The sequence below is a fragment of the Saprolegnia parasitica genome (assembly GCF_000151545.1).
Source record: "Saprolegnia parasitica CBS 223.65 unplaced genomic scaffold supercont2.22, whole genome shotgun sequence".
Taxonomy (NCBI): Eukaryota; Oomycota; class Saprolegniomycetes; order Saprolegniales; family Saprolegniaceae; genus Saprolegnia; species Saprolegnia parasitica.
The window spans coordinates 285,109-312,833 of record NW_012156416.1 but is presented as its reverse complement, the minus strand read 5'-3'; the positions used below and the strand labels follow the sequence as shown (position 1 = coordinate 312,833).

The following is a 27,725-nucleotide window of genomic DNA, read 5'->3' as shown; positions in this document are numbered from 1 at the left end:
GAAGGGGCCGCGTGGGTGGTCGCGCGCGTGACGTCGCGTTCGTTTTGGCTTCGCAGGTCATTACCGACGGCGTCGCCGCACACTTCCCATACAACGACTGCAACGTGTATTTGAGAGAGTCTCCGCGTCATTCCCTCATTGCGAGATCGCTAGGAGCTATTTGGAGCATACACATTCCAAATGCCCCTTGAACATTTCCATCAAAACATTGAAAAACTGTGCAAGAAGGGAGTATCCCATATTTATACCGTGCGCTGATTGGTGCGATTCCACCAGCTATCCAGACAGCAGAGGTTTGCCACATGCCACTGCTCGGGCCATCTCGGAGGTCTATTCCGTCATCCTCCAGCCGACTGCCAGATCGCGACCATGGGTGCACCGATGATGGACGAGACGCGCGCCGGGACCACCCCCAAGGGCGGCAAGGTACTTGGAGCCAGCCTCGCGCCCATGGCTCATGCTGCTGCGTGCGTAGCCCGTCCTCGTCGCGCAGGCGCCCATGCCCCGCTTCGCCTTCGTGGACGAGTCGATCGAGTGCACGCTCGTGATCGAGCACTACGACCTGTTGCCCAAGCAAAGCGAGTACGTCTACCTCCTTTTCCTGTGCCTGCAATGGGCTCATGCGGATGATGGCAATCTCCAGCGGCGGCCTCTCGCTGCCATTCCAGGTGGCGCTGGTGCACGAAGACACGAAGCTCACGACCGAGACATCGTCGCATCTCGTACGCCCAACACCTTCATCTCGACGCATCGATGCCATGACCTGCCATCTAGACGATTGACCCGACGACGCCTCTCATCTTTACCTCTGAGACGTGCACCTTCCGCTTCTCGCTCCAGCACGTGCTGCGCAACATGTGCCTCCGCTGCTTTGTGCCGTCGACGGATTGTACGTCGCTGGCCACGCTCACGTCGCCCTTCTCGATCGTCAAGGTAGCCGCCAATGCCTATATCTCTTGCATCTCACGCGACGCTCTCATTAGGAAAAACTCGTCGTGTCGGAGCAACCGCCCGACGTCTGGTTCAAGGACGAGGGCGGGAAGGACAAGAAGATCTGCGTCCAAGTCAACGTGCAGGCGGCGCCGGGCCACAGTGTCATTGACCGCGTGGTACCGTGTCATCTCCACTGTCGTCTCCGCATCCTCATGACATCCTGTAGATTCCGCTGACGCTGCAGCTGCTGTACGACTCGGGCGAGCCCGTGCCCAACGCGTCCGTGCCCAGCGTCAACACGGCGGCGAGCATCCTCAAGCTGTACCCGGACCTGCCGCCGCACATCACCAACGGCCACGTCAAGCTCGAATTCCGCATCGAGGATGTGTCCAAGAACCACCAGAACCACTGCTTTCTCCTCCGCATTGCGCCGCAGTCGTCCAACGTCTACGAGGACTTGGCGGCTGTCGACACGCAGCCGGTCGCCATCCGCTCCAAGCGCAACAAGCGCCGCTTGAGTACGGTCGACGCCACCATCCTGTTTTCCTAGCCGACACGGTCATTCTAGGCTCGCTCAAGTCGCCGTCCAACATGGGCGGCATGACGGGCATGTCGCCATCGTGCCAGCGCCCGCGCATGATCCCGACGCCGACGCACGGCGCGACACCAACTAGCAATGCGTACACGCCGGGTTCGCGCCGTACGCCGTTGCCTTGTTGTTGTACACGACACTGATACGTGTTTCTATAGGCGCCACGCCCCACAACGTGCCACGACGTACGCTCTCCATCGTCGGGTAGAAAAAGAGGCTAACGGACGTTTGTCGGCTATTAGCGCGCATGACGTGGACCGACACGATGCAGGAGTGGAAGCTCATCGGGTATGAAATCCACGGCGATGGCTCGACCAACCACCAGGCGCCGCTCTACCGCTGCGTGAGCTGCCAGCGCTTCTCGGACGCGACCAAGTCGGGCGAGCACGCGCCCACGTGCGGCTTTCTCAAGCACCAGCAGGCGCGCCGCGCGACGCCGCAGGCCCAGGTACCATGGATTGCATGCAGTCCAGAGGCCGACGATGGATGTGCAGATGTATGGCCCGTACACGCCGTCCAACTACACGCCGCAGCACCACGCGCAGCAGCAGTTTACGCCGTCGCATGCCAATATGGTGTACACACCGTCGCACGCGGCCTACAACCCGGCGACGGTCGCCGCCGCGTACCAAGCCGCCGCCGTCGCCGCCGCCGCCGCCTACACGCCGACGAACGCCGCGAGCATGAGCTACAACAACATGCAAGCGTACACGCCATCGTCGGCGCAGCAGGCCTTCACGCCGTCGGCCGCCGCTTCGAACCTGCCCAACAACAACAACAACAACAACAACAACGCAGTCCTCAAGACCGAGAATATCTTTCTGCAGACGGAGCGCGAGCCGGAGCCCGAGACGCGTGAGGCCACCGATATGATGATGACGGACCTTACCATGGACGGCCTCATGAACGTACGCCGTCCTTGCCATCGTGTACCCTCTTCTGACACGTGTACTTTGTAGACACCAACGACCGAGACGGACGCCACCGACTGGTCCTTCAACACGCTCAACATGGCATCCACGTCGACGGCGGCAACGACGTCATCGCTCTTCGCAGGCTCGACGCCGCCGAGCGACGAGCAGTACGTTTCGTTGATCCTCGCGCAGATGCAAGTCGACATGCACGTATGGCCCTCTCAGTTCGTAGGGACTACGCTAACTATCTTGTTGTCCACTAGGGACAAAAGATGGGCCTGCCTGCCTTCAATCAGTTTCAGCAACTCGTACGCCACGTCATGAAATGGTCATGTTGATGGATGGGCGTAGGTCGGCTTCTACAAGGAGACAACCGACAACCTGTCGCAGACCCAAGTGCTTTTCAGCCCGCTCTCGGACTTTCCGCTCTGCAACAGTCCGGCCGTGGCGTCGAACCTCGAGACGGCCATGCAATATGTACGTCTCGCATGATGGTTCGTGGAGACGCTCAGCATACCACCTAGTCGCCGGGGGCGGTGTTTTTCTTGGCGAAATGCGTCGGCGGCCTCGGGAAGCTCCAAGAACAAGCGCTCATGTACTACTGGAGCCAGCAGCAGCAACAACAACAACAACAGCAGCAGCAACAGTCGTCGTTGTTTGCATCGTAGAGCATCAACTGTCGTCGTCGCTGCCGTCGTCATCCCCGCTGCGAACGACCTTCTCCTTGATCGCGATGAGTTCGATGGTGAAGACGAGCGTGGCGTTGCCCGGAATCTTGGGCGGCCGCCCTAGGCAGTGGTTCGTTTAGTCCTGATTTTTTCCATTTAAATGCATTTTGTCCATTTTCACACACCTTTGACCCCGTACGCGAGCTTGGGCGCGCACGTGATGCGAGCAGTCTCCCCGACGCTCATGCGGAGCAGCGCCACATCCCACCCTACCGAGGTCCATAGTGTCTTCGTACCACGACGCGAGGCCTGTACCTTCAATGACGTGGCCACAGCCCACTTTGAACTCGAGCGCCCCGCCCCGCGTCCGCGACGACTCGAAGACTTTGCCGTTCTCAAACTACTCGATACATTGATACTACGATGGATGGCACCGAGGCGTGTACCGCGCCAACGTAGTGCACACGAGCGTACTGGCCGCGGTTCGGGTAGTTTTCCTTGTCGCTACGTGTGCATGGTGTCATATATGGGTAGGGTACTGCAGGAAGGCGTGCCCTTCGAGAAGCACTTCGTGGCGCAGACCAGGCACCATGGTGAGACGCTCTCGCGCAAGCGCGTCGAGACGGTCGAGTTCGTCTTGATACATCTGCTGCTCGCGCGCTTCGCTACGAAGTGGACGATAGATCCAACTCGTACAATGGACTCGTACGCTTCGCGGCGTTGACGTTCGAGTTCGAGCTCGCGCTCGCGTCTGGCCCGCAGCCGCCTCTCTTCGGCCAGCCGATTGGCGTTCCTGGTTTCATGACGTGGAGAATATTGTCATAGGTTTCAGAGACAGATACCACCACATGGACACCTTGTTCTTCGTGGCGGCGAGCACCTAGACCTTGTTTGTCAATACGGCGCGTGGTCAAAAGAGCATCGTCGTCGTACGTCGCCAAGGTCGGTGAGAAGGCCCTTGGCCACGCCGAGGGCCAGAAGCGCGGCGAATTCTACGCACTGGCGATGGTACCCGGCATGTTCGCGTACAGTGGACAACTTGTCTTGGATTGATTGCGCATGTTGTAGACAATATGACAAACTAAAAAGGCGTGAAAATTGGACGAGAGAATGCTGTAATACCTCGTTGAAGTTGATGGTGCCGTTGCCGTCCCGATCCACTTCGTGGATGATGGCCTTGAGGTCCATCGCGCGTGGATTTTGCCCGAGGTTCTTCATGAGCGTTGCGAGTTCGCTCTCGTCAATCTCGCCGCTGGCATCCGCGTCAATCTAGCACGGCCTTTCAACCGTGCATATCTATCTATATATTGAAGTATCGCAAACGGCTTGGAATTGCGCGCGAAGGTTGGCGATCTCGTCGGGCCCAAACATGAGCGCAAGCTCGATCGACGGACAGTACGCGTCGTGCTCGCGCTGGTGATGCAAAATGGCCATGAACTGCGACAAGTTGATGTGGGTACTGGCAATGCCCACCGTGTCCACAAGCGCTACGACAATGGACAGATTGTCCTCGCATCGCACACGAGAGCATGGCCGAACTCTGGATGTCGTCCTTGGTGACCATGTCGCCAAACGAATGCAGCATGGCTTGGAGCTCGTCGAGACTGATTTCGCCGCTGCCGTCCGTATCAAACTACATGTCCTTTTGTAGTACAATGGAGGAGAACATGGCGTGCGTACCTTGCGGAACTGCTCTTCAATCATGCGCAACTCGTCCGCCGAGTACGGGTTGGCAGCGCTGGCGTTCAGGTGCTGCGACTTGCGGCGCTCGTCGTCGGTTGACGTCGCGGCCTTCTCTGTCGTACGCACGACCTCGGACGCGTCTGCACACGCACCCTTTTACGCTCCGTCGCATTCAAGACGGTTCTCGCACCGCCGTGTGTCTCGCTCTCGGTCGGCGGTCGATCCGCAACGAGCTCATGTCCAGGCGGTGGTCCATCCTCGGCGCGGTTGTTTTCCGTTGGCGCAGCGTCAATTGCGTCACCGACGTGCGCAGTGGGCTCGTCGATAGTTGTCGCGAGGTCTAGCCGCCACCGACTGTGAGCTGGAGACACAAGCTCGGACAAATGACCTTGGCTAACTGCGCCGAGCGGTGCGTCGTCGCTGCCAAGCAGCTTGGGCTTGACCCACGTGCTCGCTTGCGTGCTCGCGTTGTAGTAGTAATACATGCCTACGAGACGATGGTGCGGGTGGTTACTACACCAGCAGGGCGCACCCGAGTCGGCGTCGTAGTAGCGCTGGACGACCGTCTGCAGCTTGGCACAGGCCGCCCGACGCGCAAGGCGCGCCCGGTACATGCACTGCAGCTTCGTGGCGGCAGCGTCCATTCCGATTTCAATGGTCGCTTGGGCGACGGTTACAAAGCATGACGTGGCGCGTCGTGGTGGCAGATCCAAGATCGCAGGCCAGTCAGCGCAAACCAGCGGTCCTCACCGCTGGCGCAGACCAACGCTGCGTGCGAGGTCCCATGGATGATGGTACATGGGCGAAGCGGCGGCTGGCGGCGGCGACATCAGCACGGGATTGAATCCAAGTCGATGGAGACGTCTGGAAACAGAATACATCGCGGAGGGTACACATAAACACTTGTATTGAGAGATTGGTGACTGTATACGTTGGTCGATGGCGCCGTCGTTGCCTTGGGCATGGATGCCGGCGCTCGTCGGCGAGGCTGTCGACCTATAAGAAGAAACATAGCGATTGCATTCCTACTTTACAGGCTACGGGCTATCATGATTCGAGGCAGAGTGTGGGATCAGATTACTAAAGATAATAGTATGGATCATGCACATGGCAGGACAAAGGCGCTCGCAAACGAAGCCGCTGCGACGTCGCGTCGGCAGTCACAGACAAATGCAGCGTGGCGCGAGCCGCCAGATCCATGGGAATCCGCAGACGCAGGCGCCACGAAACTAGGTACTGCGGGCCGCGGATATGCTGTCGCCGACCATGGGCGAGGTCGGCGCAGTTTCGCTGTCGCGGACCAGCCGTCACCCTGTACCAAGAGCCTTTGTGGGCGACGAGGAAGCTTGGTCGTCGCCACCTAATTTCTTGGAGATATACAATATCGTTGCCCACTTACAATGAGCACGCGTACTGCAGCGTGGCCATCAAGATTCAGGGCAACAAGCGCCATGACGGTTGCTCGCCAAAACAACCGGTGACCGAGCCCGCATTGCCCGAGGGCGCAGCAGAGCTATCGATGCACACGCAGCAGAAGAAGCTTCCTGAGCACCTTCATCACACACTCCATCTCTCCACACACAGTCATCATCATCTCCCATGGGCTCTGCCCCATCGATCGGTCGTCGCTTCGTCGTGGTACGTTTGGTTGTGTGGTGGTCCCGGCTTGACTCATATCCGGACGACGCCGGATAGCCGACCACCTGATCTGTTTAAACGCGTTTAAACTAGCTTGCTGAACTGTCCACGCCATACCGCGATCCAGGACGAGACTGCTCGCTCGCGAGCACGACAGACCGAGCGCGCTCTTCTTGTTATTATATTCGGTAGATGCAGCGTCCAGAAGCCAAGGGAATAACATTACATGAATTGTTGGTCCCAACTGGTGGCGAGGGCCACTCGAACGCTAACGTGAAGCATCAAGCCGCAACGCTTCCACGATTCTATCGACGCCGTCCGCCATCTATGAGCGGATGCAGCGCCGTGGCTCGCTCTGTCCACGCTCTTGGCCCCGCAGCAGACGTGTTGCCAGCTCGGCGCGGCATATCAATGGCTTCGATTTTTCATTTAACGTCGGTAGAACGACGTTTAAACACAGCCGGTGCAGTTCAACAAGTGATGGCCTTTCTGGCGGCAACCATGTCAAACTTGGAACAGCAATGGCTTCGCGAGACGAGTCCGCGCCGCTGCTGGCCAAGTACGCGCAAAGCGACGTCGCGCGCGACGAGTTCCGCCACGTACTGCTGCTCTCCGGACCGCTTGTGCTCACGGCCATCTGCGAGTACGTCGCGAATAGCGTCAACGCCATGTACACGGGCCACCTCACGTCCGAGAGCGCGACCGTCCAGCTGCTCCTCGCCTCGAACGGGCTCGCGTACCTCTTCTACGTGCTTTTGCTCTACAGCCTCGCGATCGGTGTGTGCACCGCACTGGATGCGATGTGTGCCCAAGCCTACGGCCGCCACGCGGTCAGCGACATCCTCGTCTTGCTCCAGACCGCCGTCCTCTGCAGCGCGGTCCTCTGCGTGCCCATGGCGCTCCTCTGCCTCTTTGCCGAATCCATCTTTGGCTTCCTCGGCCAACCAGCCGAGACCGCGGCGGTCACCGCCGACCTCCTCTACTACATGATGTTTGGCGTGCCCTTCGTCTTTGGCTACGAGATCAACAAGCGCATTCTCCAGAGCCAAAACGTCGTGTACCCTGCGGTGATTGCCGGTGTTGCTGGCAACCTAGTCAACGCGGTCGCTGCGTATGGCCTCATGTTCCACACCTCCTTGGTACGCTGCTTTTCTGCATGTATTCGATGCTACACCATCAAGGACATGATATAACACGATCGTATGTAGGGCTATAAGGGCAGTGCCGTCGCCTTCTCGCTCGCATCCGCGACCTACTGCGGCGTGACGTCCTTCTTTGTATGGAGAGCGTTGAGACGGGGTGTACCACCACTTATACGGACGGTTAGGTGTACCAACAAGATCACTTGGCGTGGCACGGCTGGCAGCTCACCGAAGCCCTTGCGCAACTGCCTCGGTTCCTCTCGTTAAGGTACTCCGCTTCCTAGCACAAACAAGACCGACACCTCATTCCATTCGTAGCTTGTTTGGCTGGATCATGTTTGTCTCGGAGTTTGCTGGCGTCGCGCTCACCTCGGTGCTTGCCGGTGCGTCAACAGTAGGCTAGCTCCGTACCAATGGTATGTACCTTGTCTTAGGACTCCTGCCCCACTCGAACCTCGCGATCGGTTCCAACAACATCTTCCTCGGCTTTCGCCAAGTGTTTTTCATGGTGTACATGGGTCTCGGCGTTGCGAGGTACGAGTCATCTATCCTTCTTGTTTAAAGCGTCAAGGAGGACTCACACCTCATGTAGCACCGTGCGGGTGGGCAATGCCTTGGGTGCCAACGACCCGCACCGCGCCCAAGTCGCTGCGTTCCAGACAGTCGGCTTGTCGGCGTCATGGGCGCTCTTGACCTCGATCGTCATGGCCAGCGTCCGCTTTGTCTACCCGCAGGCCTACACGACCGACCCTGACACCCTTGCGTACATCGCATTTTCTTGATTTTTCTTGATATTTATTCGCCTCAATGGGCTAGGCTCGCGGCGCACCTCATGCTCGTCAACGCGCCGTTCCAGGTCGTGTTTGGGATTTGGATGGTCCTCCTCGGTGTCTTTCGTGGCAGTGCCAAGCCGCACACGGGTGCGATTCTCAACTGCCTCTTCATCCTCCTTCTCGGGGTGCCCCTCGGGTGGTACTTGGCGAGTTCGTTGAGCCTGGGTATTGAAGGTCTCTGGCTCGGTGCGTCGATCGGCTACATTGTCTGCGCGGCGTACGGCATCTACTGGCTCTTCACCGTCAACTGGAAGCAAATGGCTCTGGACGCTCAAGCGACCCACGAAGCCTAGTCGATAGATAGGACTAGCATTACAAATGTCCTTCCTTGCTTGCAATATTAACAATATTAACACGAAGGACGCGGTACCTATACTAGCGTCCGCGGTGCAAACAGAAACAGCAGCGTGGGGAGAGCCGTCTCCCGTGAAACAGGCAATTATATCTATATACACCACGAAGGCAAAGATGAAGGGGGACTACCTCGTAGGATGTGGGTCGAATAGAGCATAGGCATTGACTATAATTCATTCTAGGAGCACAGACATTGGCTGATTTTTATTTATGAGGCACATACTGCCGCACAGGCATTGGTCTAAAATGGAATAATTCCATAACAAACAATGCCATAACACTCGAAGTTCGTAGTCAGCAAATTCGACATCAATCTCGCCTTGTGCCTTGCATGGGACGCGCCCCGTGATCGAACCTGGACGGCCCGCTCAATCTAGGAGCCAAAAGCCTCAGCCATCGACGTCGCGAGTGTCTGCGCGTCGTTCCGACGCCCCAGAGATCACACAATATGGTGCGAGTACACGAAGAAGGCACCCTCGCTCACCGCCCCGCGCATAATCCGAGTCGTGCAAGCCCCAAGAGAGGCTCCAGTCGGTCGCGTCGGGCTGCCGGTCGTCGAATACCCCCGAAAGTTGCACGACCGACGGATGTGGGGCAGGGTACGCTAAGCTTCAATGCACATGATTCCGTACACCGACGAGTCCAAACTACGACACACGCAGTACACGATCCCACCGCTAGATTGCACGCTACCCCAATGCGAAACCTCAACCAAAGAGCTCCTGCCCCACGAAAACACGGGGTTAACCGTAGTCAAGTGTATTTTATATAGCATCTCTGTTTATTGTTCAACGGCGCAAGAAGGTCAACTTTAGAAGGACATGGCGATGGACGACGAAACGATGGGACGATAGAACGTCTTTCGAAAGTCGATCTTCTCTTCTTCTCTTCTTCGCTTTTATTAGGCACGTTTGTTAGGTCCCCACAATTTATGCGGTAGTCGTCCCATTTCCGAATTATAGCCAATGCCTAGTCTCTATTCCCCCCACATCCTTCGAGGTAGTCCCAGATGAAGTGAGCTACAGGAGCTATCCACATGTCTACCGAATGTGGCTACTCTACGAGAGGCCACTATCGGCATTTAGCATTTAAGGATAGAAGGATATACTATTCGTACAACTAGTATGCATACGCAAGCCCTTACTGCGTTTCATTCTACTCAGTTGCAAAGCAGAAGATGGTGTGGAGCGCGCCAATTGTACCAGATCCCCCGAGCCCGGTGGGGCCACCCTCTTCGTGGCTAATCGTCCGTCGACGCTTTACCAATCGGCACTTGATCGAAGCTGTCCTTGGTCTCGGCTACCTCGCCACGTCGCTCGCGTGCAGCGTCTGGTACGTCTCGCTGCTGTTCCCTAGCTTTGCCAACGACCGCTGGTGGCCGGGTACAACGTCACGGGCCACGAAGCCTTTCTCATCGACCTTGTCAATGGCCACCTCGCCACAACGACAACCGCCGCATCCACTCTAAATGTGTTGGCGCCGTCGGCGACGGTCCAAGCGTCGTATGCAGCGCCCGTCTCGTTCACCGCTGTCTTTCCGACCTACGCGCGCCGCGCCATTATGACCGAGCTCACGTCGATCGCGTACGCCGTGCCGCAGCTACGCACTCTCAGCGCGTCGTGGTCGATGCGCATGAACGTCCAGCACTGCTACGTCGACTTTGGCCAGTTCTTTGAAGTGGCCCACTCGCGTCAGCGACAAGCGCGCTGCAAGAAATGGCACGCAACCAATGCTGCTGTCTACATGGAGGCTACCTTGCGCAACGTGGTTTGGGCCGACTTTGTTGAAATTTGGGGTGGAGACAATGGACCATTCACGAAATCGATCCAGCAGCCGCTCCTCGAGTCGGCGAGAGGCGCTGCCTTTCTCGGATCGCTCGCCAGTGCTCGCCACAGTACGTCGATCGAGGACGAGATACACTACTGGCACCGCGTTGGCATGCGCCATTTTCAGCTGCAGTGGCAAAACCTGTGGCAACCCGGCATCTCGGAAACCATTTTCGTCCAAAATGCCCTTGGGATGCAACAGGTCGTGACGCTCAAGAACGTTCCGCGAACCAACGGTCCCTGGACGTCCCTCAACTTTTTCTGGATGCCACTCAATGACATTTGGACTGGCTACGATGCGAACCGGAGCATGGTCCGAGATACGTCGACGTACTTTGGCGCCAATGTGAGCGCGTCGATGCCGGCCATTAACCTAGAAGTCCTCAACGGCAACATTGATATCTCGGGTGGCTTTGCCGGCCCTGCATTTCTCGTGCGCAGCAGCATCGGACCGTTCCTGAGCATCGACTGCCTCTACCAAGGGGTGCCCCCCGCGCTCGCGCAGCTCTACATGACGTATCAAAGCAGCCTCTTCGAGCAACTGCTGAACAATGCATCCGCGATGGCACTGTTTAGCGCGTCGGCGTCCATCCAACTGTCGCCCGTGCCGCCGACGTGGACATCTGCATCGGTCTTTTATGGCGGGAACCCCATGTGTACAGCACAGCCCCCCACGTCGTTTGTGCAGCAGTCGTTTGATTTCTTCGACGACTGTTCTACCCCAGTAGCACTGGAAATTCCGCTGTATCCTACGTCGGCGCTCCTCGCACGCACTGTGATGCCACCAGAATTCACGGCTGCAGGTGTCTGCGCCCTCACAACCACGCGGGCCGAGTGCTTGAAGGGTCTCGCCTCGACGTCGCAACTGCTCGACCACCTCGCGACGCCGCACCAAGTTGCTGCGTTGATGGCCAACGTGACGATCGTCATTCACGCGATGAATCTGAGCCTCATGCAGTTTGCTACGACGGCCGACGGGTCCTGGACCTTGCTGCAGCAACCACTGCTCGACAAGTCCCATTTTAGCTTTTTCGGGTGGCTCCTTCTTCTCGATTGGGTCGTCGGGGCCCGCGAAGTCGTCTCGTTTCAAGGCGACGCGGGCACCGTCACCCTCATCTCGAACGCGTACTCACCGCAGCTGTACCAGACCGGCGCGCAGCCGCTCGAGACAGCGACCAAGATCGTGTTGTATCTCGTCGTTCTCACGTCTGTCGTTCTGGCTGTCGTTGGCGTCGTCGTTCTTTTGCTTGCCGGACACGTGCGATTGCGCTTTGTCGGGCGCAACCTTTTTTACTTCAACCGCATCGTCGGCGGCGTCTGGATCGGCCGCCCCCTTCTGTTTCTTCGAGGCTGCACCGCTGTGCTGCTGCTGAGCTCGACCAATATCACCTTGAGAACGGCACATGGGTATGTTCGCTTGGTGCAGACGCCGCGACCGTGGTTCGCATCGGTCGTCACTTGCGGCGAGACCACGTGGCTGACGTATGTCGTCAGCGAGGTGCTCCTGCTTGCGACGCATGGGGGGCCGCGCTGGCTGGACGCGATGGCCTCTGGCATCTCGTGGCTCGCGCTACTTTGGATCGAAGCAATCATGCCGGTGCAGGTGACGACGTCGTTCGGTCGATCGTGTTTTGGGCAGGACATGGACTACGCCGTCGCATGCACCAGCGGGACAATCGCGATTGGCAGCTTTGAGCGCGTGGGGCTCATCCTTGGCGTGCAGATCCTTGTGGTGCTATCCAGCAGCCTCGTGCTAGGCTATCTCGCATCGGTGCGCAAGCCAGCACGCGCATCGATCCAAGCGAGTCTACTTCTCTCGAGCATCGCGCACGCATACGTTCAGTCGATCGAGAGTTCACCCGACGACTGTACCATCGATCTCGTGGCGTGTCTCCTCAGCGGACTTTTGCCCCTGCGCTTTCGAGGCATCTCGTACACCCTCGACATGAAACTATGGGTTCTACTTCAAGACAACGCGTCCTCTGCATCGTTGCTAAAAACACTGCCCCGGCCGGCATTGGATTTCCGCAGCCATCGCCCCCGCCGCGCCTCGACGCTTTCGCAGATCCTCAACGCCCCACTCGTTCGGTCGAGTGGCAACAAAGCGATGTGGCTTCGGCATCTTCGCATGGTCATCGGTGTTTGCTACATCGGGGCGTCCATTACGAGCAGTCTCTCGTACCTCAAGGTTTCCCGCGTCAACTTGGCCAACGACCTCTTCTGGGCCAGCTTCAACGTCACGGGTCACCATGCTTTCTTTGCCAATTGGCTCAACGAGCAGCTCGTCCTTGGCAAAACGTCGATGCCACATCTCCTGCTGGATGAACCCAGTCTCGTCTCGACCCACTCGTTTGCAGCGCCGACCGCCGTCGTCAAGTCGTCCGCCAGCTACGGCGCCTACCTCCAGCACGAGCCACTTAGCGAGCTCGCGGCTGTCATTCAAGGACTGCGCCAAACCGACGGCTGCAACGCACCATGGATCTTTGTACCTTACTGCTATCTGGACTTTGATCAACGATGGCAGGTCGCCAACTCGGCCAAGCGACAGATTCGGTGTGCAGACATGGCGCACAATGGCGCCGTGTACCTCGAGTCAGTCCTGCGCAACATTGATCTTGGCGCCTTTAACGCGTGCTGGGGCAACGCCTTCCAGATGGGTATTGCAGACGAGCTTTTAGCGTCCAACGCTGGCACAGCTTGGCTACACGCAACGGTATCAGCCACCCAAGTCGCGATCGCCAGCGAGGTGGCACTCTGGCGCCAGCATGGCATCCGACACTACAAGGTGCAGTGGCAAAACTACAAGCTCCTCGGCGTCTTCAATCGGTACTCGATTGCAAATGCGTACGGCGTGAAGTACCCGATGACACTCACAGCACAGAACGGGACGTCCCGCATCGAGAGTCAAACCAGCTTCAAGATGTACTGGGCCTTTGCCAACGACTTGCACGCGCTCACATCCAACACGACGACGATGGGTGGGCGAAGTTTGCTTCGATCGAGCACCCGCTTTGCCTTTGCCAACACGTCGCTCGAGTCCATCTACATGCAGAACGGGACGCTGCCGTCGCCGCTGCCGGCCAGTTTGCGCCTCGTACAGTCGCTCCTTGGCCCCTTTGGCGCCATCGATATGATCTACGTGGCGGTGCCGACGGCGTTGCGCGACCTCGTAGCCTCGCTCATCGAGCTCTCGCGCCTGCCGTTGGCCCACAACCTAACCGCGCAAGCCATGTATATGAACATCACACCGCTAGACGACTCGTTCCCCGTGCCAGGTCGGTGGTTGGCGCAGGACCTGGTGTCATACGGCGGCTCGCCGCTCTGCGAATCGCTTGCATACGGCTACGCCGTGTCGGTCGGCTTGATGGGTCTTCCGTCGTTCCAAGGCAGCTGCGTTTTTGCATCGGGCAGCATGACCAAGTTCCAGCCGACACGGCAGCAATATATTGTCAGCGCCCTCTTGGCGAGACTGCACGAATCGCCATTTGAAGATGACTTTTCGAACGTGTGCGCTCATGAACCCACGTTTCCGACCAAGTGCCAGCACTACCTGCGTCAGACGTTATGGTACATTCGTTCGGTCATGCTGCCGCTGCCGTCTGCGACATTGTTATCGATGCAATCGGCCACGGCAGAAGCTACAGAGAGGAACATTTCGCTCATGATCTACACGCACACAGAGGCGACGGCGCCGCTGTCGATCCAGACACTCCACTTGCTCGACAAGACCGAGTCGGACTTTCACTTCTTCGCGTGGCTCTTTCTCTACGACTGGGTCCTCGGCAGCCGCGAAGTCATCTCGTTTGTCGGTGATCTCGGCCAGATGACGCTGCTCTCGGACCACCGGCCACCGCTCGCGCAGGAGACGCAAGCGTGGCAAGTCACAGCCAACACCGCCCAGTACCTTCGCGCCGGCGTCACGTACGTCACCTGCGTCATGCTCGCCGTTGCGATTCTCCTGACCATTTACATTCTGCTCAGCCGCGGGCACTGTGAAGGCTTCAACATGCTCGAGCTCGGGCGCGTCGGTGGCGTCGTCTGGGTCGGCCGACCATTGCTGGTTCTACGGAGTATGACGGCGGTCTGCGTGCTCTCAAGTGCGACCTTGGAGCTCCAGCACTCGGGCTACATGACCTCCTTTGCAACGCTGCAAGATCCATGGTACAAGACTCTGCTCGCGGCCAACGAAGTCACGTGGCTCGTCTCGATCCTCAATGACGTTTGCCTCGTATGGACGCGAGAACTCTCGGCCTACTATGTCGTGCTCAACGTCCTCGTTGTCGTTCTCGTCGTCGCGGTGCTCACGGCGCTCGCACCGGTCCGCGCAACGGCCAACATCGATCTGCAATGTGTGGTCGCCCACGTGGATTGGCACGTGCTGTGTGACGCAGGCGGCATCACGATCGGCGACGTGTCGCGGCTGCAAGTGTTGATCGGAATCGTCTTCTTGTGCAATGTGCTATGCTTTTACGCAGTCAAACTCAGCGTAAACACAGCGCCGAGCCACGTCACGTCGCTCTTCCTCTCGTCGGGCGCCAAGTACCTCTATCGGCACGACGGCCGTGTCTTTAACGGGGCCTACTACCTCGATCGCGCATCCGCTGCGCTCGTTGGTCTCCTCAGCGTCCGTATCGGGTCGCGCATGTACAGCTTGGACATTAAGAGCTGGCGCACCTTTGTACTCGACGTTCCACAGAGCGAAGTACCATCGACGCATGGCATGGCTGCGGCGTTCAACGCTGCCTACCCCCTCTTGGATTGAACTCGATACTGCTGTTCACGTGGGATAGATGAATAGGTGGATAGTTGAAGACGAACAATAAAGCGACGCGATTGTCCAATAGCAAATATAGTATTATCGATGGAAGGTAGTATCATCGATCTATCCAGCGCTTGATGGCAGCGGCTTGGTGGGGTAGACGAGCACGACGTTGTCGCCGCGGATGAGCAGCTGCCGTAGAAATCGCTTTTGGACGCCGTCGGTTCGGTGCCATTGAGCAAGACTCGGGGGCACCGATGGATGCTCCGGGGCACGCAGCAGTGGCACATATCGCTCGGTCACGTCGATCAGGACGACGTTCATGTGTTTGTCAAAGCCCTTGAGGAACCCGGTGCACGTGCCCCGGATGCTATTGACGCGGCGAATGACGACACAAACCTTGGCCTTGGCCTTTAAACAGGCGCGAAGCACGCTCAGCGGACCCGCTTCAAACTGATCTACGGCTCCTCTCCGCACAATGCCATCGAAAGGCATGCGTACCTCCAATCGTGTCGAGCAAGGCCGGCGGCGGGGCCACTAGTAACAACCGTTGTCAATCTTGTTGCTACGGCGAGAGTGCCGTATTACCTTTGGCTGCAGCAGGCATCGCTGGCTTGGGCTTGGTTTGACCGACGCTCGCGTTGTAGTGCGGGTCTGTCGGCGGCAGCTACCCATACCGTCCATGCTACTCTCGTTGCAGCAGAAGCGCCATGGTATACCAGCGCGCGGCACTTGTTGAGATTGTCGAGCGGGTGCACGGGCTGCGTGTGCGGTAGCCGCTCGTGCTCGCGTAGCGCAGCCGCAGCGTCAAAAGTTGCCGAGCGGTGGTCGCAAGGCGTCGACGGAGGTGCGACAAAGGGCTCGTAGCCGGGCACGTAGGCGTGCTGGGGCTCAGGCACATTGATGACCTACATAGAAGGATGCACGAAGCGTACAACGGGGCAAGGTGCGTACGAGGCTCTGCAAGTCGGGCTGGCAGCCGTACTTTTTCAAGAGCTTGGCACAGAGCACGTCTTCGCGGCCCGCAAAGACGCGAAGGATCTCGGGACTAGCGCAGCAGGAGCCTCATCCTCATGTGCATCGCCACACGCGCGTACATGTTCTTGACGTTCTCGGGGTTGTACTGCTCGTAGAATGCCGTGATGCGCGCGGCCTTGGCCTCGTCGGCCATCCCTTGGTTCTCGCCGTGCACGCCGCGATGCCATTGGTTATCATTTCATCCAATCAAATGCCACAAATCAAAGAAGTATACAACAACATTGCTTATTCGCTGGCACGTCAACACGCTAGAAAGTGGGCTGTGATGGTGTTGTGATGGCGTAGCTGAATCGGGTCAACGCCGCTGCGAACGTTCTCGTAGAGGGTAGAGGCGTACGCAGGTGCGCGCAGCTGCCAGTCGGCTGCAAAGGCCGGCGTAAACGTTAGCATCGTCGCCTTGCGGCACTGCACCATCGCGACGATAATGACCTTTTGAATCTCAACGTCAATGACGGCTGGCGAGAGTCCCTGGAGCATGCCGAGCGCGTACAGCTGCTCTACGTAGTTGGCCACAAGGTCATTGGCGACTTGCAGCGTCGGCATGATGGGGTCGCTGCGCGCCGTCGTGTTGGCGAAGCGAGCCGCGACCGCGTCCCGGTTGGCTTTCGAGGGCATGTTCGTCTTCTCGCACTTGTCGTAGAGCGTTCCGAGAGGCCCCGAGAGATCGTATCCGTAGCTGAGTCGGTTCGTGTCGACGAGCTGCACAAACTCGGCCGGTACACTGCCAAACCACGTGGTCGCCGTGGCGTTCGTCGGTCGCTGGAGGTCGACGGCGTCCCGGCGCAGGTAGGCGAGGTACGCCGAGTTGCCATCGCGAGGCTCCACCACGCACTTGTAGTGGATCGTAAACAACGCATCGACCGTTGCAAACTGCGACCAGACGAGCGGATCGACCACGGCCAGCGTCTTGTTGGCGATCGCACCGCCCAACCATAAGTGCACAGCGGGTACGAGCGCCGTCTCGAGGGCCAACGTCATGTTTTCCGTGCTGCGGCGAAAGAGGAAGTGCTTCAAGAGCGGCGGCGACACCTCGGCAATGTACTTGGATGTGCGCCAGTCGGCTCGGGGCACGCAGCACGCGTCGCCGTCGCACAGGTGATTGAGTGGGAAGCCGTCGACACAACGGAGGTCCGGGCGGGCAAAGCCAAAGAGCGATGCGTTGCTACCGATGACACCGTCGCGGACGCCGCCGAGCGCCCGGGTAATCTCGGCGCACTCGTCGACGCTCCGACACTGCGCGGCCACCCACGCGTTGGCTTCGGACGCAACGTCCCAATACGGGACCGTCACGCACGCGAACGACGGCCCAAGGCTCCGAAGCATGTTTCAAAGGCCAGCAAGAGGTGGCGGCGCCACAGCAAGGACGTCGACGACCCGAACGCAGCCTTGTTGTTGAGCGCAAAGGTGGTGACGAACGACGCGTAGTGCCCTGCGTCCATGGCCGCCGCGATCGCATTCACGTACACGAGCCGAGCCTCGTTCGTCATGACTTGCCACGAGACACGCACGCGCGGTGACGCACACGAAGGTGGTGACGTCGTCGTCGTCGGTGACGTCGTGTTCAATGTCGGCACCGGCGTCGTTGTAGGTGATGTCGTTGTAGGCAGTGTCGTCGTGATCGGTGTCGTCGCCGTCGTCGGGACTGGTGACGTTGTTGCTGGCGGCAACGGTGTTGTTGTCTTTGTCGGCGACGCTGTTGTAGGTGCAGTCGTCGGTGCTGGTGTTTTCGTGGTGGGTTTGGCGGTTGCCGGTGCCGTCGTCGGTGCCATCGTCGGAACTGTCGGCGGTTGGGTCGTCTTTGGTGGCAAGGTCGGGAAGGTCGGTATCGGCGTCGTCGTCTTGGGCGGCAACGTCGGGAATGTCGGGATCGGTGTCGTCGTCTTGGGCGGGAGCGTTGGAAACGTTGGCATTGGCGTAGCATTCACCGATTCGTCGTTTGCAAAAGTCGACGAGGCGTTGAGAAACCCCGATAGGAGCCCCGGCGACGCGCGTACGGCGCCCGTGCCGTTCCGAAACGAGCACGTGTCGTTGGCAAAGACCCAGTGGCTGCATCCGGGCATCGAGACGCAGTCGGCGCAGCAGTCCATCGCTCGCCGCGGCAGCGCAAACCCAATCTGAGGCGTATCGTAATCGACGTCGTCAACGACGATGGGGCACGTGGACGATGTCGGCTCGTCCACAACACGCGAGGCCCTCGCACCGCGCGCGATTACCTTGCGTCCGCGCTGGCTCTTGAGGACACAGGTCGACGTGTCGGCGTGCCACACGTACAGCGCGCAGCCAGCGGTCGCATCGCAGTCGCTGCAGCACTCTGCCGACGTCGCCCGCGTCGTGTTGGCCACGTCGTACCCAACGTAGTCAATGTCGAGGACCGGGGCCGTGCAAAGCGGAGCGTACATGCTGCCCGCCATGGCGCCGGCGGCGTGGCTCACGTTGCCACGCGTATGCTTGAGATGGCAGACGTCGGCCAGCCAGACGTAGTGGCGGCAGTCGGTCGTGTTGACGCAGTCGGTCCAGCAGTCGGCCGCGTTGGCCTGCACGGTTGTTGCGACGTCGGCTCCGTCAAAGACCGTGTTGGGGCGCTGGAAAGGGCAGGTGCTGTTGAGCGCCATGGCCGAGGCCGCGAGCAGCAGCAGCCGAGAGGCCATGAGGATCGACGTATCGCCGAGGCCGATGAGAATGGTAGAGTGACATGGCCCGAGAGACGACCGACATACTGGTAGCACCCTGATTCATGCGAAATGGCACTTGCAACTGGTTTGCCGTGGGTGTTGGCAAGAGTCTAAAATCACACCACCTTTTCTGTATCTTGCTACCTGCGCTGGCGACAGAATGCTCCAAGGCAAAGCATACGAGAGAGATAGCGTGGTCGTGCGCATGATGCATGTGTGGCCAAGCTTCACCGGAATCGCAGCATCGAGCAGGTGGGACACCCCATGCGAGTCCATACAAGTTGCGTGATTGCAGCGTCGATGATCTACGAACTTCGATATATTGCGATTTGATTGGCCAGATTAATCTCGCGATAAATGATTTGAATCTTGTATGCACGATGCGCACGGCTGGCGACTGTAGACTTCGATGCAGCTTGCTTCGATGGTAATCAGATCGCAGTCGCCGTCGCTTGCAGGTTGCCGCCCGTCGTCTGGTCAGGACGTGGCAATTGGATCTGGTGCTGATCGGGTATCAAATACTAGTACTACACAAGCCATGGCACCATGCCATGGCACTAGATGTGCAGCCAATACGGGCGGCGACGAGAGGCGAGCACCCTGCAGCACCCCCGGTTGCTTCTGGAGAACTCATCCTACGGTTCGATTCTGCCACGCACACGCTTGGCAACACAAGCGCTGGCAGCACACGTTGGCCGGATGCAGGGCGAGCGTGGTGACGCTCTGGCTACGTCGGGCGGTCACTTGCGACTCCTACACCCGCTATTCTGGCCGCGTTGCCTTGAAGCCCAACGACACCTATCTATTGATGATTCTTGTATCGTATTCGTGCAGCAACATGGAGTATTATTACATCGAGTCTTAATTACAGCATGCGGGCAGCTTCTTCTTGGTCGGCGGCTTGGCCGTGAGGTCGACCACGGGCTCCATGGGTGCGGGGGTGTTGCGGGCCTTGTCTTGGTTGTACACCTCGATGATGAGGTTCTCGAACGCCTGCACGACGTTCTCGCCTGTCTTGGCCGATGCACGGACGCCATGGACACCGGCCGCGGCCATGGCAGCGTCGTGCTCTTCAGCCGCGACGACTGGGGCGCCGTTGATGCCCTCGGTGAGATCGATCTTGTTGCCGACCAGCATCAAGCACGAGAGGAGCGTGCTGTTGTTGTCGGCCGAGTTGCGCAGCTCCTGGTCATTATTGGCGAAGATGAGATCCTCGGAGCATGCGCGGGGTCGTCACCTTGAGCCAATGCGTCTGGGCATTGTCAAAGGTCGCGCGGCTACTGACATCGTAGACGACGAGAGCGCCGGCGGCGCGGCGGTAGTGCCTATCCAAGGTCTAAGCATGAGCAATCCGAGACGCGTTCCATGGATCGCACGAGCTCGTAATCGCACGGTAGCGCTCCTGGCCGGCCGTGTCCCAGATCTGCGCCTTGATGCGCTTCCCGTTCGGGTGCGTAATGATCTTGGTGCCAAACTCGACGCCGATCGTGGGCTTGCGGACCGAGCTACTGCATGTGGCTGTGAGCAGCCGCGTCTATCGATCGACGGCTAGCAAACCTGAAGATCTTGGACGCGTTCGTCGACGCGTCCACGGCCATCTCCTCTTCCGTCGCTGTAAAGTAGGCGAGGAGGTTGGTCTTCCCGACGCCCGGGTCGCCTACGAGGACGACTGCGAGCAGGTCGTTCCCATGAGCCATGGCAGCGGCGGCGGCGACGACGTACCCTTGTAGAGCTCATCGTACTGGTCCATGCTGCTGCCGTCGCTGCCTCGAACTTCGTTTTTGAGTTGGTTGGCCATGGCAAGCATTGTAGCCAATCGTATGCATGCAGGCTTCGCTTTATAGCCAATCAACGAACCCGCCAGATGTGGGATACAAACACCAAGTCTATTTTACAATCGAGCAGCATCGGCCATCGACCGACTATGCATCGACTAAACTACACCATATCGACTAAGTGCAGCAACCGAGTGCAAGTGCACGCGTACGAGCGCGGCGAACCTACCGTGGCATCGAATACCTTCATGGACCGACTCCTTGCTGCCAGCGAGCTCTGCTCATTAAATTAAATTGACCCATTTCAACAACAACCGACTCCTTGCAGCACGCATATACGCACTTTGTAGCGTCATGTTGAACCACAATGTGGCCAGTTAGAGGGGTTTTCGAGTTAGTTAGTCGCCCGTTTGTGGGACATCTCCTGCGTATAAAAGTTGCTCACACAGCACGTGTTGTCGCGTTGGATCGAAGGAAACCGACACCGAGACCGCAACACGTCACTAGCTCCGGCGACCGGCCTGTCTGGCACCTACTAATACTACGAGCATCGCCCAGCCTGCTGGCAATAGTGATGCCTCTGCGCGCTGTGGACGCGCGGCATGGCGGTGGCCGCCAGTCCGCCGCTGGCATTCCGTGACACTCGACTTGCCCTTTCCGGACGCTCTTGTAAACTTGTAATGCACGCCAACGCATGGGGGGGACGCAAGCAGCAGGCGGTGTTGGCGTAGAGTCACCGCGCGACTGCATACACCAGGATTAAATCGCCATTTGTCGAAGCGCTTGGTCATTCTTCGTCTGCTTGACGCTCGGACAAGAGCAGCGGTCGAAGGGTTCTTTTCTGCACTGTACTTGGTCCAGTGCGACTTGCGGGAGCATACCACGGGTGCAGGGCGCGTCAATCGCGCACGCCATCTGATTGGTTTCCTCGGAAAAACAGCCATTTGATTGGTGTTTCTAAATTCGTGTCCGCCAATCCAAGGATTGCACACGTTTTACACATGGGTTTCACACAGCGGTTCAGCAGAAAGGCCAGCAGCCGGAGGCACTGGCACCCTCGCACTTGCCGATGTACCACGATAGCCTAACGCCGCCGGTCAGCGGACGACGACCCGGGTGCTCGATCCCGTTCATGCTCCTCGTGTGCGCGCCCATCATGGCCACCAAGATGGCGTGGGCGGCGCAGTGGGCGGGCATCGGGCCGCTCCTGGAGAGCCTCCTCGCGAGCTGGCAAGTGCAGCTCATCCAGTTCATCGGGCCGATCACAGGCATCCTCGTGGCGCCCGCCGTCGGCGCCCACAGCGATCGCAACACGTCGCGCTATGGGCAGCGGCGGCCCTACATGTTTTTCGGTGCCCTTGCGACCATTGTGTGCTGGCTGCTCATGTCGATGATCCCAAGCATTGTCGCGGCTGGCAACCACGCGAGCGAGCGCGAGCAGACGCTCGTCGCAGTCGCCACCGTCGTCTGCTACCTCTGGATGGACATTGCGGTCAACGCCGTCCAAGTCGCGTCGTACCTTCTTATCTCGGACGTCGCCGGCGACCGCCAAGTGATTGCGTCGTCGATTGCGACCATGTACTCGATCCTCGGCCAGCTCTGCGTCTCGGTCTTCATTTGGACCCAAGGCCCGGCCACCGGGTACACCAAGTGGTTCTTCACGATGCTCGTTGTCTTTATGCTCTGCACGGTCGGGCCCGTCTGCCGCTTTGTGCAAGAGACGCCGCGTGAAAAGTACGAGCTGCCGCCGCCCACGCACCACGTGCTCCTCAGCTTTGTCTACGGCGTCAAGACGCTCCCGAAACAGCTCCTCGTCTTCTTCGCCGCCTTTGTCCTGACCGAATATGGCTTCATCTCGTACACGGGCGTGAAGGGGCAGTTCTTCGGCCTCCAAGTCTTTGATGGCACCAAGGCGGGTGCTGACAAGTGTGGCGCCAACTGCACGTATGCGCAGCAACGCTACAACGACGGCGTCGCCCTCGCCGGCGGCCTCACCGACAACCTCTTCAACGTCCTCGGCCTTCTCTTCGTTGGCTGTCTCCCGTACCTCGTCAAACGGTTTGGCGCGCGGACGGTCCTGCTCTACGCGCTCCTCCCGCAGCTCGGCCTCGTGCTGCTCGCGCTCATCCACGTCGTCTGGGTCGATGTGATTCTGGTCGTTGCAACCACCGTGACGCAGCAGACCATCTACTCGCTCATCATTCCGCTGGTTCTCGCGGTCCTCGGGTCAACCGACGATACAACGCGCCTCGGACTCTACTTTGGCGCGCTCAACACGGCCGTGTGTCTTGGCCAACTGCTCAATTTCGCCGTGACCGCGCTCGTGCTCAGTGACAATGGCACCGATTTCAGCGTCCCGATCCTTGTCGGCGGTATCGTCTCGGGCGCCGCCATGGTCGTCATCCACAAGCTCTTCCGCGTGCAACTGCAGTCGTGGTAGCTCTCGTTAACTTAAATATCTCGCGTAATTTTATCCTCAAAATTCTGTCAACCAAGCAAGGTACAAAAATGTACTAGTAATACCTGGGAAGGTACAAGCCGTGGCGGCGGTGGCTGTTGTTGCTGAGACGGGTACGCATTGGACTCAGGTGACACGATCTGATTCATCGGATCAGGTTGCTCACGCTACCGCTCGCCGCCAACCTTTCCAGCACCGTTCTGAGAGACCCGCGTCCAACAGTCCTTGCCGACCCCAGACCAAGTTTGTCCGAGGCAGTGACAAGCTCTCTTCAAGTAGCGCCTTGGCGCAGCGCGAGCCGGATCCGAGAAGCTCTGCTATAATGGAGGCGGTACTGAGCTGGTGAGGTGCATGGTTGTCGGCGTCTCGAGTCTCCAGAGTCTCGAGGGCTCTGTGGGGTTGTGGAGGACATGGTATTACCTCGCATGCTCGTCTCCTCGTTACGCTAGCCGCCGTAGCGCCGATGACGTGGCAACCGAGACCAGCCCGATCCCGTTGATCGGTTGATGCCACCGCCTGTCCATGCGCAATCGCTGGTACTGGAAGTCGGCCAATCAGAGCGGCCGCTGCCACCTCAATACAAACACCAAGTGCTTTTTCAAACGCTGACTTTGCACTTGGCAGCCGGCAGTCGTGCATCGTGGTGGCATGGCGAACCTCTCGCAACTCAACGATACGATCGCACTCTCGGACGAAGAAGTCGCACTCCTTTGCGAGATCGTCGTTGCAGCGCCGACGATCGACGTTGCTGCTGTCGTCAGCGCCCGTGAAGAGCGCCTGCGCAAGGACCGTCTTCGCAAGCGGCGCAGCAAGGAGCGCAGCCAGCTCGAGCTCGAGCAGCTCAAGGGCCACGTGGCTGACCTCGAGCGCACGCTGAGCCGAAAGCGCAAGGGTAGATGCAAAAGCAACAGCAGCGCGTCGTGGCAGGAAGCCGCCGCCGCTGCCAAGTCGGACGCGACAGCTGCCCTCAAGGTCCAGAGGCGGCTCCAACACGAGCTCGTCGAGCAGCTCGAGAGGGCCGTATCCTACTTGTCGTGGCTACCGTCAGCGTCACCGTGCAAGGTAGGATATGTGTCTTTTGAGCTGTCTTGCGATCATCGCGTGCAGATGGCCATCCACCCCAAGACCCAGCCGTGGATACTACACACGCTCCAGCGCGATCCCAAGGCGCGATCCCACGCCGCGCAAGCCATGATGGAGCACCAGCAGCGTCTCTTCACACCCAGTATGTACGGCAAGCTGCCATCGTCGCCGGCGGGTGGGCCCTTTAGCCTCGTTCTCGCCGCCGACCACGACTGTCGACTTCCTGGGTCCACCAACATTGCATACTTGGAGATGGCCAAGTTTGGTCGACTCCGCGCACCTTTTCGCCAGGTCGCGATGGCATTTTGGACCATGGTCACCAAGCCGACGTTGACGCGGCAGGTCCGGACGACGATGACGACACTGCGTCTCGCTCACCGTTCGATGGGTAGATCACCAACTTTGGCAACGATTTGGTGCTCGTGACGTCGCTGGCCGCGGCGGGCGGGGCTGTCCGGCGGCACGCCCTTGTCAAGCTCATCCACGAAAATCACCGCGTGGTGTTTCTTCAACGCACCGTGTCGCAGGACGAGGCGTGCCCAAGCTACGCGAGCGACGTGCATATTGCGGCGTTCTGGGTCTTTGAAAGTGACGGCGACGGCGTCGCGCAAGTCCGTGGGTACACGCAGGTGGGCCTCGATGGCGGCGACAACGCCAAGTACACTGCCTACATGAACGAGAGCACCATCAACAATGCGACCTTAAACGCGCTCCTCGGCCAGTTTGACTGCATTGTCTTAAACTAATAGAACCATTACTCGACCAACCTGTGGCATATTTAATACCACTGTTGACAACTTTAGTGGGTTGAAACACTTTACAAAAGCGACTCGTCGTCGTCATCATCCGAGACGTCGTCGTCCGCAAACGTCATGGCGTCCGCCGACGCCAACAGCGCCGAAAGGCCCGTGAGATCTAAAACCATGAAAACACAGAAGATGGACAAGTTGTCATCAGGATAGATACTGATTTTACCTTGGAGGTACGTCTTGGAAGCACACACGGACGCAAAGAGATTAAAGCCATCGCGTGTGAAGGCGTCGCGCACGGGCCGACTGCACGCCGTGCATTTAGGAAACGACGGACCTTGCACGAGCACCTAGGTACAATCATGCTTACCAAGTACGCCTTCTCCACGGAGCGTACTTGAGAGAACGAGTGGAGAAAGCCGCGGATCTGGTGGGGCACAACACCAAGAGCACCAGCGCTCGCCTCGGTCGCGACGGGTGCCGCAACACCGAGCGGCTGGTGCAAGAGACACACAAGGAGCTCGACCGCCGTCGCACCGGCCATGGCCGCGCCACCAGGGCGCGTCACCGTGCACATTTGGTCGAGGGTTCGATCCGAGAGCGAGTCGCCGGGGCTCACAATGTCGTTGCAAAAGTAGCACCCGAGATCGACCGCGTCCTGCAGAAGCATCAGCATCGATGGCACTCGACTATCAACGCACCGGCACGCCATGCCGCATGACCAGGTACGAGTCGAAGCCTGTAGCGAGAATGGGTGCAATTGACCACAACCCGTGAAAGAATCGAGTCGACATACCCAGGGCCGCGTTGATGACGAGCTTTTGGGAGGCAGCGGCCATGACGGTGGGCAGCCACCGACTCTCGCGCGAGTCGGTGCCCAAGAAGATGACATCGTGGGCCTCGATCAGAGCACGCAGCGCATGGAACGCCTGCTCATTGTCCTAATGCAGCAGCATTTGGATGACGGACGACTGCGTGCAAACGAGGTGTGTACAGCGAGAGCTGCGGGGCTGCTCATGGCGTGGCCGGCCATCGGAATCGAGAGGGTGTGGCCCTCGGCGTGAACAAGTGGGAAGATGCGCGCGAGGGCCTTGGCGGCCGTCGCGGCCTTGGGCTTGCCCACATCGTGGAATTCAAACAAGGGCTGGCGCACCGGGTTCGAGTGGCTCACCTACGAGGAAACTATTGTCTTTTTTCAACTAGAAAAAGAGTGAGCGTACGAGGCCATTGTCGACAAAGGTCATGTGGCGGAACCCCCACGAAAGAAGGTTCCGGCCAACATGACAGCCGAGCGTGCCAGCACCGAGCAGGAGACACTTGGTCGAAGCGAGCTTGTCGAGGTCGAGCGACGGCAGCTGGCGCCAGCGCATGAGCTTGAGGTTGAGGTCCACCGACGTCTTGGCCAGCTGGAGGGGGTCCATGAGGCTGCCCAGCTGCATGCAGCGCGGTCCTTGCTTGCCCTGGACGTTGAGCTCCCAGCCGACAACCTTCTTCGTGTCGGCCACTTCATCGTTGGCCCAACTGATCGTTGCAACAAACGAGGCTTTGGCCACGATCGAGGCCGGGACCGTCGTCAAGTGGTGGAGCGGGTCGCGGTAGAGCAGGACCGTCGCGGATGTCTAGAGTAGCCCACACATGAAGTTCGAGATGCGGGTGTGCATGGCGTACGAGCGACGGGTACCGGTGGCGGATCCACGCGAGGTAGTTGCGCAGCGGCCAGCCGGGGTGCTGCGGCAGGGCCGACGGGTCGACGATGCCAAACAAGAGGTTCTCGGGCGAGGCTGGCGCCGACGGTAGCGACAAAACGGTACCAGCCTGCGTGTCGAGTACAAAGTGCATGGGAAAGTTTGACTGCGTGACGCCATTCACTTCGGTTGCCGACCGCATGTCGAGAAGCTGCTGCATGAACGACGCATGCGCCAACGGCGCTGTCGTCAGCTGCTGCCACGCCCTAGCCAGCAAGATGCGTTCTTGTGAAGCAAAAGAAGCGTCTCGTACGGGACGCGGTACGGCGACGGAGGCACGAGCGCTGGAAAGGCAAAGCGGTACCAGAAGGTGTGCGTCTTGAGGTCGGCAAACGTCACAAGTACAAAGCACTGCATCTTTTCAGTGTCGCCCGCGATCGACGACGCGACCTAGCCAGAAGAGCCACCGTCCAAGGGCTGATGCAAGCCATAAAGCGCCAAGTGTACCGAGGCCCGCGCGTCGTCGAGCAGCGCCGCCTTGTCGATGGTCTTGAAGGCCTCGAGCGTGTTGGTGTTGATGAGCACGCCTGGCAGGCGCCACTCGTGCTTGGCGCGGTCGGGCGACAGCGCAGCCTCATAGCCAAAGGCCGTGTCGTCGACAATGAAGCGCGGAGGCACGTCGGCGTGCGGCGAGAGCTCAAAGAAGCCCGAGATGTCCTGTGGTCATACGGATGTACTGCGCGAGAGGTGGAGGATAGTACCTGGCGCGCGTCGCTGAGTTGGAACGTGTTGAGCTTGAGCTCTGCGAGCTTCTGGAAGAAGGACACGTGCGGCGAGCTCGTAAAGGGCTGGAACTGGAGCACCGGCGCAGCCATCTCACGAAGTTTTTTGCGATCCGCCAGCAGTCCGGATTTAGGTATCCT

The 27,725-nt window shown here is 59.0% G+C and overlaps 11 protein-coding genes across 11 annotated transcripts; 6 read left to right on the top strand and 5 right to left on the bottom strand.

Annotated features, from left to right (window-relative positions):
• Window positions 1–335: 335 nt before the first annotated feature.
• Window positions 336–3,288, top strand: SPRG_06495 (hypothetical protein). Its single transcript, XM_012345312.1, has 14 exons — window positions 336–426; window positions 476–582; window positions 644–722; window positions 775–933; window positions 984–1,109; window positions 1,160–1,451; window positions 1,502–1,633; window positions 1,684–1,710; window positions 1,768–1,973; window positions 2,020–2,433; window positions 2,485–2,649; window positions 2,703–2,747; window positions 2,791–2,916; window positions 2,964–3,288. The coding sequence occupies exons 1-14, from the start codon at window positions 370–372 to the stop codon at window positions 3,105–3,107; spliced, it is 2,079 nt and encodes a 692-aa protein (XP_012200702.1). The 5' UTR covers window positions 336–369; the 3' UTR covers window positions 3,108–3,288.
• Window positions 3,017–5,434, bottom strand: SPRG_06494 (hypothetical protein; the record flags this gene model as incomplete). The annotated part of the gene is made up of 15 exons (XM_012345311.1): window positions 3,017–3,227; window positions 3,293–3,376; window positions 3,423–3,507; window positions 3,554–3,611; window positions 3,647–3,772; window positions 3,817–3,900; window positions 3,953–3,987; window positions 4,041–4,106; window positions 4,230–4,376; window positions 4,431–4,594; window positions 4,647–4,740; window positions 4,788–4,930; window positions 4,981–5,130; window positions 5,179–5,277; window positions 5,323–5,434. 15 exons carry the CDS (start codon window positions 5,432–5,434, stop codon window positions 3,112–3,114), a joined length of 1,563 nt encoding a protein of 520 aa, XP_012200701.1. The 3' UTR covers window positions 3,017–3,111.
• A 405-nt stretch (window positions 5,435–5,839) lies between these two features.
• On the top strand, window positions 5,840–6,154 carry SPRG_20148 (hypothetical protein; the record flags this gene model as incomplete). Its single annotated transcript, XM_012345379.1, has 1 exon — window positions 5,840–6,154. One exon carries the CDS (start codon window positions 5,840–5,842, stop codon window positions 6,152–6,154), a length of 315 nt encoding a protein of 104 aa, XP_012200769.1.
• A 756-nt stretch (window positions 6,155–6,910) lies between these two features.
• On the top strand, window positions 6,911–8,757 carry SPRG_06493 (hypothetical protein). The gene is made up of 7 exons (XM_012345310.1): window positions 6,911–7,567; window positions 7,637–7,705; window positions 7,756–7,838; window positions 7,889–7,953; window positions 8,005–8,104; window positions 8,163–8,333; window positions 8,387–8,757. The coding sequence occupies exons 1-7, from the start codon at window positions 6,950–6,952 to the stop codon at window positions 8,694–8,696; spliced, it is 1,416 nt and encodes a 471-aa protein (XP_012200700.1). The 5' UTR covers window positions 6,911–6,949; the 3' UTR covers window positions 8,697–8,757.
• Window positions 8,758–10,113: 1,356 nt separating this feature from the next.
• SPRG_06492 (hypothetical protein) lies at window positions 10,114–15,345 on the top strand (the record flags this gene model as incomplete). Its single annotated transcript, XM_012345309.1, has 1 exon — window positions 10,114–15,345. A coding segment is annotated over one exon (5,232 nt), but the record flags the coding sequence as incomplete, so codon positions are not given.
• A 72-nt stretch (window positions 15,346–15,417) lies between these two features.
• Window positions 15,418–16,513, bottom strand: SPRG_06491 (hypothetical protein; the record flags this gene model as incomplete). The annotated part of the gene is made up of 6 exons (XM_012345308.1): window positions 15,418–15,800; window positions 15,844–15,879; window positions 15,931–16,009; window positions 16,062–16,250; window positions 16,297–16,390; window positions 16,440–16,513. The coding sequence occupies 6 exons, from the start codon at window positions 16,511–16,513 to the stop codon at window positions 15,466–15,468; spliced, it is 807 nt and encodes a 268-aa protein (XP_012200698.1). The 3' UTR covers window positions 15,418–15,465.
• Window positions 16,514–16,611: 98 nt separating this feature from the next.
• Window positions 16,612–19,028, bottom strand: SPRG_06490 (hypothetical protein; the record flags this gene model as incomplete). The annotated part of the gene is made up of 2 exons (XM_012345307.1): window positions 16,612–17,692; window positions 17,746–19,028. The coding sequence occupies 2 exons, from the start codon at window positions 19,026–19,028 to the stop codon at window positions 16,621–16,623; spliced, it is 2,355 nt and encodes a 784-aa protein (XP_012200697.1). The 3' UTR covers window positions 16,612–16,620.
• An 847-nt stretch (window positions 19,029–19,875) lies between these two features.
• SPRG_06489 (hypothetical protein) lies at window positions 19,876–20,839 on the bottom strand. The gene is made up of 5 exons (XM_012345306.1): window positions 20,775–20,839; window positions 20,610–20,721; window positions 20,429–20,560; window positions 20,290–20,377; window positions 19,876–20,237 (listed from the first exon to the last, which is right to left on the bottom strand). Exons 1-5 carry the CDS (start codon window positions 20,800–20,802, stop codon window positions 19,914–19,916), a joined length of 684 nt encoding a protein of 227 aa, XP_012200696.1. The 5' UTR covers window positions 20,803–20,839; the 3' UTR covers window positions 19,876–19,913.
• A 1,057-nt stretch (window positions 20,840–21,896) lies between these two features.
• Window positions 21,897–23,322, top strand: SPRG_06488 (hypothetical protein; the record flags this gene model as incomplete). The annotated part of the gene is made up of 1 exon (XM_012345305.1): window positions 21,897–23,322. The coding sequence occupies one exon, from the start codon at window positions 21,897–21,899 to the stop codon at window positions 23,265–23,267; it is 1,371 nt and encodes a 456-aa protein (XP_012200695.1). The 3' UTR covers window positions 23,268–23,322.
• Window positions 23,323–23,875: 553 nt separating this feature from the next.
• Window positions 23,876–25,114, top strand: SPRG_06487 (hypothetical protein; the record flags this gene model as incomplete). Its single annotated transcript, XM_012345304.1, has 3 exons — window positions 23,876–24,347; window positions 24,393–24,710; window positions 24,761–25,114. The coding sequence occupies exons 1-3, from the start codon at window positions 23,934–23,936 to the stop codon at window positions 25,112–25,114; spliced, it is 1,086 nt and encodes a 361-aa protein (XP_012200694.1). The 5' UTR covers window positions 23,876–23,933.
• SPRG_06486 (E1-like protein-activating enzyme G) lies at window positions 25,090–27,677 on the bottom strand (the record flags this gene model as incomplete). The annotated part of the gene is made up of 11 exons (XM_012345303.1): window positions 25,090–25,283; window positions 25,344–25,467; window positions 25,515–25,775; window positions 25,819–25,856; window positions 25,914–26,058; window positions 26,112–26,288; window positions 26,338–26,736; window positions 26,786–27,068; window positions 27,116–27,252; window positions 27,310–27,519; window positions 27,564–27,677. 11 exons carry the CDS (start codon window positions 27,675–27,677, stop codon window positions 25,186–25,188), a joined length of 1,986 nt encoding a protein of 661 aa, XP_012200693.1. The 3' UTR covers window positions 25,090–25,185.
• Window positions 27,678–27,725: the final 48 nt, after the last annotated feature.

Excerpts from the sequence above, each read along its gene's own strand:
- SPRG_06495 (XM_012345312.1), top strand. The coding sequence starts at position 370 with ATGGGTGCACCGATGATGGACGAGACGCGCGCCGGGACCACCCCCAAG. Across the intron at positions 1,452-1,501 it reads GCGCAACAAGCGCCGCTTGA|GCTCGCTCAAGTCGCCGTCC; the intron begins GTACGGTCGACG and ends CGGTCATTCTAG. Across the intron at positions 1,974-2,019 it reads GCGCGACGCCGCAGGCCCAG|ATGTATGGCCCGTACACGCC; the intron begins GTACCATGGATT and ends ATGGATGTGCAG.
- SPRG_06493 (XM_012345310.1), top strand. The coding sequence starts at position 6,950 with ATGGCTTCGCGAGACGAGTCCGCGCCGCTGCTGGCCAAGTACGCGCAA. Across the intron at positions 7,568-7,636 it reads TCATGTTCCACACCTCCTTG|GGCTATAAGGGCAGTGCCGT; the intron begins GTACGCTGCTTT and ends GATCGTATGTAG. Across the intron at positions 8,105-8,162 it reads ATGGGTCTCGGCGTTGCGAG|CACCGTGCGGGTGGGCAATG; the intron begins GTACGAGTCATC and ends CACCTCATGTAG.
- SPRG_06489 (XM_012345306.1), bottom strand. The coding sequence starts at position 20,802 with ATGGACCAGTACGATGAGCTCTACAAGG. Across the intron at positions 20,561-20,609 it reads AACGCGTCCAAGATCTTCAG|TAGCTCGGTCCGCAAGCCCA; the intron begins GTTTGCTAGCCG and ends AGCCACATGCAG. Across the intron at positions 20,238-20,289 it reads CCCAGACGCATTGGCTCAAG|GAGCTGCGCAACTCGGCCGA; the intron begins GTGACGACCCCG and ends AATAATGACCAG.